Source organism: Spermophilus citellus (genome assembly GCF_964194105.1).
Source record: "Spermophilus citellus genome assembly, chromosome: 4".
In the NCBI taxonomy this organism is placed as follows: Eukaryota; Metazoa; Chordata; class Mammalia; order Rodentia; family Sciuridae; genus Spermophilus; species Spermophilus citellus.
The window spans coordinates 43,947,599-43,955,460 of record NC_138185.1 but is presented as its reverse complement, the minus strand read 5'-3'; the positions used below and the strand labels follow the sequence as shown (position 1 = coordinate 43,955,460).

The 7,862-nt window shown below is 42.2% G+C and overlaps 1 protein-coding gene across 1 annotated transcript; it reads right to left on the bottom strand.

Annotated features, from left to right (window-relative positions):
• Positions 1-7,076: 7,076 nt before the first annotated feature.
• Positions 7,077-7,547, bottom strand: SCP2D1 (SCP2 sterol binding domain containing 1; the record flags this gene model as incomplete). The annotated part of the gene is made up of 1 exon (XM_081292747.1): positions 7,077-7,547. One exon carries the CDS (start codon positions 7,545-7,547, stop codon positions 7,077-7,079), a length of 471 nt encoding a protein of 156 aa, XP_081148873.1.
• Between the last annotated feature and the right edge of the window lie 315 nt (positions 7,548-7,862).

The window sequence follows — 7,862 nt, the reverse complement described above, 5'->3', positions numbered from 1 at the left end:
GGGGGTTAGGGGACATTCTTTGAAGAAAGGATCTGTGTGCCACCTTCTGGAATAATTGAAAATTCTGTATATTGATGCTTGTGTGTACATATCTGGAAGGAAACACAAGAAAGTGGCAGCTACAGGTACCTTGGGGGAGAAAAATTGGGGAAAGGGGAAGAAGAAATAAGAATGCCTGAATTTTCTCCGTATGCTCTTTGGTACTATTTTTTTCCATGTGCATTTGTTTAAATGTTAAGGAGTCTGTTCATTCATTCCACAAATATTTGTGGAGTCTGCAACGAGTATCAGGCTTTGAGAGACTGAGAAAAGGGAACCCAAGCAAGAGCCCTGACTGAGTCCTGCCCTCAGGACCCATCAGCTATTTGAGATGTGGGAGGACCTTGGAACCTGTCATCCCAACCAAGACTCTTCTGAGGAAAGTGTGCTGCTGATTGAATATCAAGATGGCAGTGTAAACCAGAACTCTCCTGCTCAAACCAGAACATTTATTTGGCCCAGATACAATGGTCCACACAAAGTCAGAACACAGGGTTGGAAAAAAGAAGGACTTACATATTGTGGGAGAAAAAGACAACTAAATTAGTTACAGTTTCATGAAGGCATGGGTGGAACTTAGATAGTAGAGTCAGGGGAGAAGATAAAATTTATGGTCCCCAAGAGAATCCTACCTCTCAATCCCCAGGACTGTGACTATGATGGACTATCATACTACAAATACATTAACTATCTTAATTCAATATGCTTTAAAAAAAAACATAGACTGGGTAGCTTAAACAACAGGTCTTTCTTTCTCACAGTCCTAGAAACTGGGAAGTTTGAGATCAGGGTGCCAATATGGTCAGGTCTGGTGAGAGCCTTCTTCCTGATGTATAGACAGCCACCTCCTTGTATATCCTCACATGGCAAGAGAGGACACAAGAGAGAGCTTGGTCGCTTCCTCTTCTGGTAAGAGCGTTTATCTCATATGGGGGACCCACCCTCATGACCTCATCTAACTCTAATTCTTTCTAAGTCTCCACCTGCAAATACTATCATATTGGAGGCTAGTGCTTCAACATATGAATTTGGAGGGAAGGGAAAGAGATGAATCTTAAATCTATCTTAAATAGCTAAAGGGATTTTGAAAATGTAATTAAGGTTACTAATCAGAATTTTTCTGGGTGGTAGGCCCAGTGAAATCACATGAGTCCTTTAAAGTAGAGGCCAAAGAATTTGGAAAGAATTGGAGAAGATTTGCTGGTCTTGCAGATGGAGGAGCCACCTGACCCTGTGGGTGGGCAGCCTCAAGGAGTTGAGAAAGCATCCTTGGTAACAGCCAACAGTGAAACAGAGATTGCAGTCCTACACCACAGAAGGCTGAATCCTGCCATAACCTGGATGATCTTGGTGCTGACTCTTCCTGGAGCCCCGAGATAAGGCCCAGCCTAGCTAACTTCCTAATGTCAGCCTGGGGAGATGAGATTCCTGCTGCTGTGTCCCCCTCGACATCTGGCCTGCAGAAACTGTGAGATAACGCATGAGTATTGTTTTAAACCATTACATTTGTAGTTATTTATTACATGCCACAGAAAATCAACAGAGGATATTTCAGTAAGGGAGAAAAGTAAGGCCATTTACTGTGGGGAACTTGCCATCATGAACACAAATCCCTAAGGTGACCAGCAAGGTAGGCCAAGCTTGTGAAAATGAAGATGTGAGCTCCCTGACAGGTCACCACCAAAATGCAGCCTCAAAGCCTAGGATGCAATGAGGAGAACAGGACCTGGATCTGTCTGGAGAGCCTGTTCCACCCTAACCCCTGAACTGTTGCCTGGCAGGGTGGCCACAAATTCAAATTTTCAGAAAAAAAACAGAAATCATTTTATCTACTTATTTATTAACTTTTTTATTTGTTCTAATTGGTATGATAGCAGAATGCATTTTGATACATTGTTCACAAATGGAGCATAACTTCTCATTCCTCTGGCTGTACATGATGCAAAGTCACACAGGTGGTGCAATCATACATGTATACAGGGTAATAATGTCCATCTCATTCCACCATCTTTCCCACCCCCACACTCCCTCCTCTTCCCTCACTTCCCTCTGCCCAATCTGAAATTCCTCCATTCTTCCCTAACCCTTCCTTCCCCCCATTATGGATCACCATCTGCTTATCAGAGAAAACATTTTTTGGCCTTTGTTTTTTGGGGAATAGCTTACTTTGCTTAGCATGATATTCTCCAACTCTACCCATTTACCTGCAAATGCCATAACTTGATTCTTCTTTAAGGCTGAATAATAGTCCATTGTGTATATGTACCACAGTTTCTTTATCTATTCATCTATTGAAGGGCATCTAGGTTGCTTCCATAGTTTAGCTCTTATGAATTGAGCTGCTATAAACATTGACGTGGCCACATCACTGTAGTATGCAGATTATAAGTCCTTTGTGTATAAACGGAGGAGTGGGATAACTGGGTCAAATGGTAATTCCATTCCAAGTTGTCTGAGGAATCTCCATACTGCTTTCCAAAGTGGTTGTACCAATTTGCAGTCTCACCAGCAATGTATGAGTGAATCTTATCCCCACATTCTCAACAACACTTATTGTTGCTTGTATTCTTACAGAATGGGAGAAAATCTTAATCACACCCACATCAAATAGAGCACTAATCTCCCAGATACATAAAGAACTCAAAAAACTTAATAGCAAAAAAAAAAAAACACAAATAATTCAATCAATAATTGGGCTAAGGAACTGAACAGTCACTTCACAAAAAAAGAAATACAAATGATGAACAAATATTTTTTTAAAAGCTCAACATTTCTTGCAATTAGAGAAATGCAAATCAAAACTATTCTATCTCATTACAGTCACAATGGCAATTATCAAAAATACAGAAATCTTTTTGTGCAGTAATTCAAACTTTAAAAACACTATTAAGACCAACCTTGTTCAGACCAATCAAAACACAGACATGTGTTCCGAGCCAGATGTGACCTTCTAGGGCACCAACTAAGAAGAAAAGGCAGAAAGGTCCCTGGAGCAGAGTATGAAAACCCTGAATGTGGAAGACAGTGAGAAGCCAGCGAAAGACCCCAATAATAAATACCCTGCCTCTCAATCAGAGAAGAAAGGAAACGTGTTTATGGAAACCTACTTCAGCCAGCGACCACGATGGGCATGTCCCAGCTGGAGATCCCTGGAAAACTGATGTTCCAAGGGCTACTGGCTGTTTCCAGATGGGAAAGCTGAAGCAAGGAGCTGTTGGATTATTGTCTGTGATGATGCAGATGTGAAATGGTGATCCCGGGCTCAAAACTGTTCTCTCTCTCTTTTTTAAAATTGATTATTTTTAGTTGTACATGACAATAGAATTCACTTTGATATAATTATACAAGCTTGGAATAGATCTTTTTCTAAGTAGGACCCCATTCTTACAGATGAACACAGTTCTCATCCCAACATCTGAGTGCTTTTGGCTGCCCCAATGGGACATCCCAGGATTGAGTATTCTGCTTCTTTTAATTGAAAATGGGAGAAAAATAAAGGAAAAATCAAGGAGAGGGGATTTCATCAAAATAAGGAAAGATCAGTAGAGTAAACAAAGAGGACTGAGAAGGAAAAGGGGATGAGAAAAGGGAAGAACAGCGGAATGAATCTGACCAAACTATCAAATGTGCATGCATAAACGTGGCACAGTGGGTCTGACATCAGGGGATGCTAATTTTTTTAAAAAAAAAGTAAATAAACTGTAAATGGAGAGATGGGTGGGTTGGAAAGGAGGAGGGGAACAGGGTGACGTGCTGAGGATTGAATTGGAGTGGGTTGAGTTCTATGCCTTTGTGATCATGTCAGGGCATATCCTGGTGTTAGAGAACTATAAAGAAAAGGGGTGTTCTGGGGTGTCTCTCAAGGCCTGGGCCTTATTGGTTAACAAATTTTTTTCTGCTCCCTCAAGGATTCTGCCTGTCCATTCTCCCACTCCGCCATAGCGGCCACCCCATCCTCTATAGCTCTCCCTCTCCCCTCTGACATCCCAATCTCTCAGAGTCTATTCTCCCTGCTTGCTTATAACTTAGTCTCTCATTTACCCAATTCCAAATTCCTACAAAGGAATCTAGTTGGTTCAGGATGCTTCTTTTTTAAGTTGTTCAAAGTCAGAATGGGTCATAGAGTCCAGATGACAGCCCAGGCATGACCCAAGGTAACCTCTCCCTCAGACCCCTCCTCCACCCTGTCTTTAAGCAACCCTTGTCTCAGGCCCAATCAACAGAGGCCATAATTATCTCATGTTATGAGCAAGACCCTTGGGTTGTGGGGGATTGGGTGAGCCATTTCCCCTAAAGAGGGATATAGGCACAACAGCATTCCAAACACCTGCATTACCCCATGTTGGATTTTGGGAAATAGAAGTTGCCTAAGCTAAGTGCTCACAGTAGTTCACACTGTCAGCTGGAGGCCGCTGAGACACCCACAACTGCCCTATCCCTATGTACCCCCTGGGTCATCAAGTTCATGACCCAGGTGAAAGAAGAGGACAGGGACCATCTCAAGACTCCACCAAGAAACCTTCTCAATTTCTTCTGACCATGGAGTAGTCACCAACTGGATAAATGTCTCTTTCTTTCCCACAAAGAAGACTGGATGGATTTGGTTAGCAACAAATCCTCACTCCGTGTCTGTCTCTCTCTCTCTCTCTCTCTCTCTCTCTCTCTCTCTCTCTCTCTCTCTCTCTTTCTCTCTCATAGGGATTGAACCCAGGACTACTTATGCTAGGCAAGTGCTCTGCCTCCAAGCTACATCCCCAGACCCTTGCCTATTTGTGATGTGGAGAATCTAGAAAAGCCTCTGCAGAGCCCTCCAACTCAGTAAGGAGTTGGAAACATTACCTAATAGGATGCTAGACGACTCATTCTACTGAGAGAAGGGCAGAAGTGTCAGTTCCTTTCAACCACACAAAGCCCTCACTTTGAGTGGAAGCTGGCATTTTTTTAAAGAGAGCTTCACCCAGGTTATATTGATACATAAAAAACTTGCATATATATGTGTGTGTGTGTGTGTGTGTGTGTGTGTGTGTGTGTGTGTAAAATGTGAAGTTTGGTGTTCTGACCTATATAAACACCTGTAGACCATCACTATCATGAACATGTTCACCGCCCCAAGTTTTCTCATGACCATTTATAATACCCCCCTTACATCCTTCCCCACTCCCAATGCCCATATCTCTTGGCAACTATTTATCTTTTTTCTGTCACCCCAGGTTGCATTTTCTAGTATTTTATAAATAACATCCACTCAGCTTTCCCTTTTTTCACACAGCATAATTATTTTGACAATCATCCATTTTATTGTGATTTATCAATAATTCACTACTTTTTATGGCTAAGTAGTATTCCACAGTATACATACTATATTTTGTTTATCCATTCACCTCTGAACATTTGGTCTATTTCCAGTTTGAGGTTACCACAAACAGCCAACATGAATATTCATGTATGATTGTACATGTGTTTTCTTTTGCCTTGGGAAAACACCAAAGAATGTAATGGCTAGATCATTTGGTTGGCATTGTGGTTTGAATGTGACCCACAAAAGTTCCTGTGTTGGAAACTCCCATTTGTCAATGGTATTTGGAATTGGGGCCTTTGAGAAAGAGAGTTAGATGAGGTCACAAGGATGGAGCTATCATGAGGGTATTTGTGGCTTTATAAGAAGAGGAAGAGAGACCCCAAGGTAGCACACTTGTATTGTCTTTCCATGTGATACCTTCTGCTATGTTATGATGTGGCAAGAAAGCCACCACCAATGCAAACAAGACACCAGCACCATGCTTTTGGACTTCCCAGCCTCTCAAACCATGAGTTAAATAAACTATTATTCTTATAAATTACTCAATCTCAGGTATTTTGTTCTAGTAACAGAAATTGGACTAAGACATTAGGCACATATTTGTGCCATTTTGGTGCAACTTTCCTCTGGTTTTGGAGTATCCTCAATGTGTATATTTAACTTACTAGATATTAAGGTACACACAGACCACATATGAACAAATAACACAGTCGCTCATTAGGAGGTCACAATCAGTTGCAGCTGGCTTTATTCCAGTCCTCCCAGATGTGTGAAGAGAGCTCCCGGTAGGGAAAACCTCCCTGGATGAACTTTGATTTGAAATGATGAACTTTGATGTGAAACACTCAGTGCACAAGCTCTCAACCGCATCAACACTTTAGTAATAGCTCACACAGGATTATGTGATCTGTCTCCAAGAGATCCTTTAAATAATGGCCGAGTCTCATAGGTCTATAATAGAACAGTCAAGGTCAATAGAGAAAACTTTGCATGCAATAAGGCAGGACAGGGGTTCTTCAGGGGGTAGTCACATCAACACCTTCTCAGAACTTGTTGGGACTGTGCATTCTCCCCAGCCCAGACCTACCAAGTGGAAGCCATGAAGTGGGGCCCCCCATCAATCTGGACTTGAACCAACCTTGCTGGTGATTCGGATGCATGCTTCAGTTTAAGAACCACCGGCCTAGAACATTTTTCAAGCCTTTCAACTTTACTAGAATTGAATCCAGCAGAAATTATAACACAGAGTAAGTCTCATCCCTCTATTACCTGGGTTCCACCCACAGACCTGTGGAGCCTGCCCTCTCAGAGTCTAACAGCCACAAGGACTAAGTTACCATGCAGAATGCAGAAGTGCACAACGATGTTATCACTTACTTTCCCAAAGCACCAAACTTAGAAAAAAAGAAAAAAAAATCTTAGGGAACACAATCATTGGAGCATTTAAATCCAGCTATCAAAATCACCCATTTCCCTACATATGGCTTTCACCCTGGCATATGATGACATAAATGGAACTAAGAAAAAAAAAAGACAAAAATTTTAGGTGATGCACTCCAACTCTCTTTACCCCACTGCAAATATACACATCAGCAGGAAAATTAATCAAACTTGAATAGGAAGAATTTGAGTAAAAATATTGGATACTTTTTACTTTAATCTTCAGTTTAAGCATGATTTCCACTTGACATTATAACCAGAGAGAATTTTTGATCTTTTCCTTGGTATTTTTCCATGCTTAAATTTTAGCCCAGTCCTTGAAAACTCTCTCCAGCTTCTGGCCAAGCAGAACTTTGCCACTCACTTTGAACTTGCCAGCCAGGAAAGCCTTCTGCGGATTCATTTTGCCCAAAACTAACTCCATAAAGACATTTTCTGGAATAGTGAAGACAGTGTCTGCTGGGAGCCTAGAAGATCCTGGATACATGTCCCCAGAGCCACTCTTCAGGTCAATGGTCCACTGCAGAATGATCTTACCATCTTTGGTGATGTCCAGCTGAAAGATGGCATTGACTTTCTTTACTAGCTGGCCTCCCACTTCTTTGATGTGATGGCTAATGTCCTCAAACACTGGGAAGCTCTGGAATGCTGACAGATCTAGAGGGTTTGGCATGGCAAGTTCCCGAGCTGAACCCAAAGCTTTGAGCTGGCTCGCCTGAGGTTCATTCCCTGCTTTGATCTTGGGTTGATGGTCGATTCTCCTCCACATCTTTCCTGTACTGGTCCTCTTGACCCTGCCGTCTGGTCTGTGGACAGCTGTGGCCAGATTAATACCCACAGGTCAGATTGTGACATCAAAGTTAAGGCCCAAGCAGGGACTGAGGCTGGTGTGTGTATGCTGCAGTCTTATTGGCCAAACAAATTTTAAAATAGGACATGGAGTGGGGGATCAGACAAGTAAGTGTGAAGTAGGTACACCCACGCACACACACACACACATCCCAAAACAATTAGGGCCGTTGGTGCCACAGGTCCTTGAGAACTCTCTCCAGCTTCTGGCCAAGCAGAACTTTGCCACTCATCT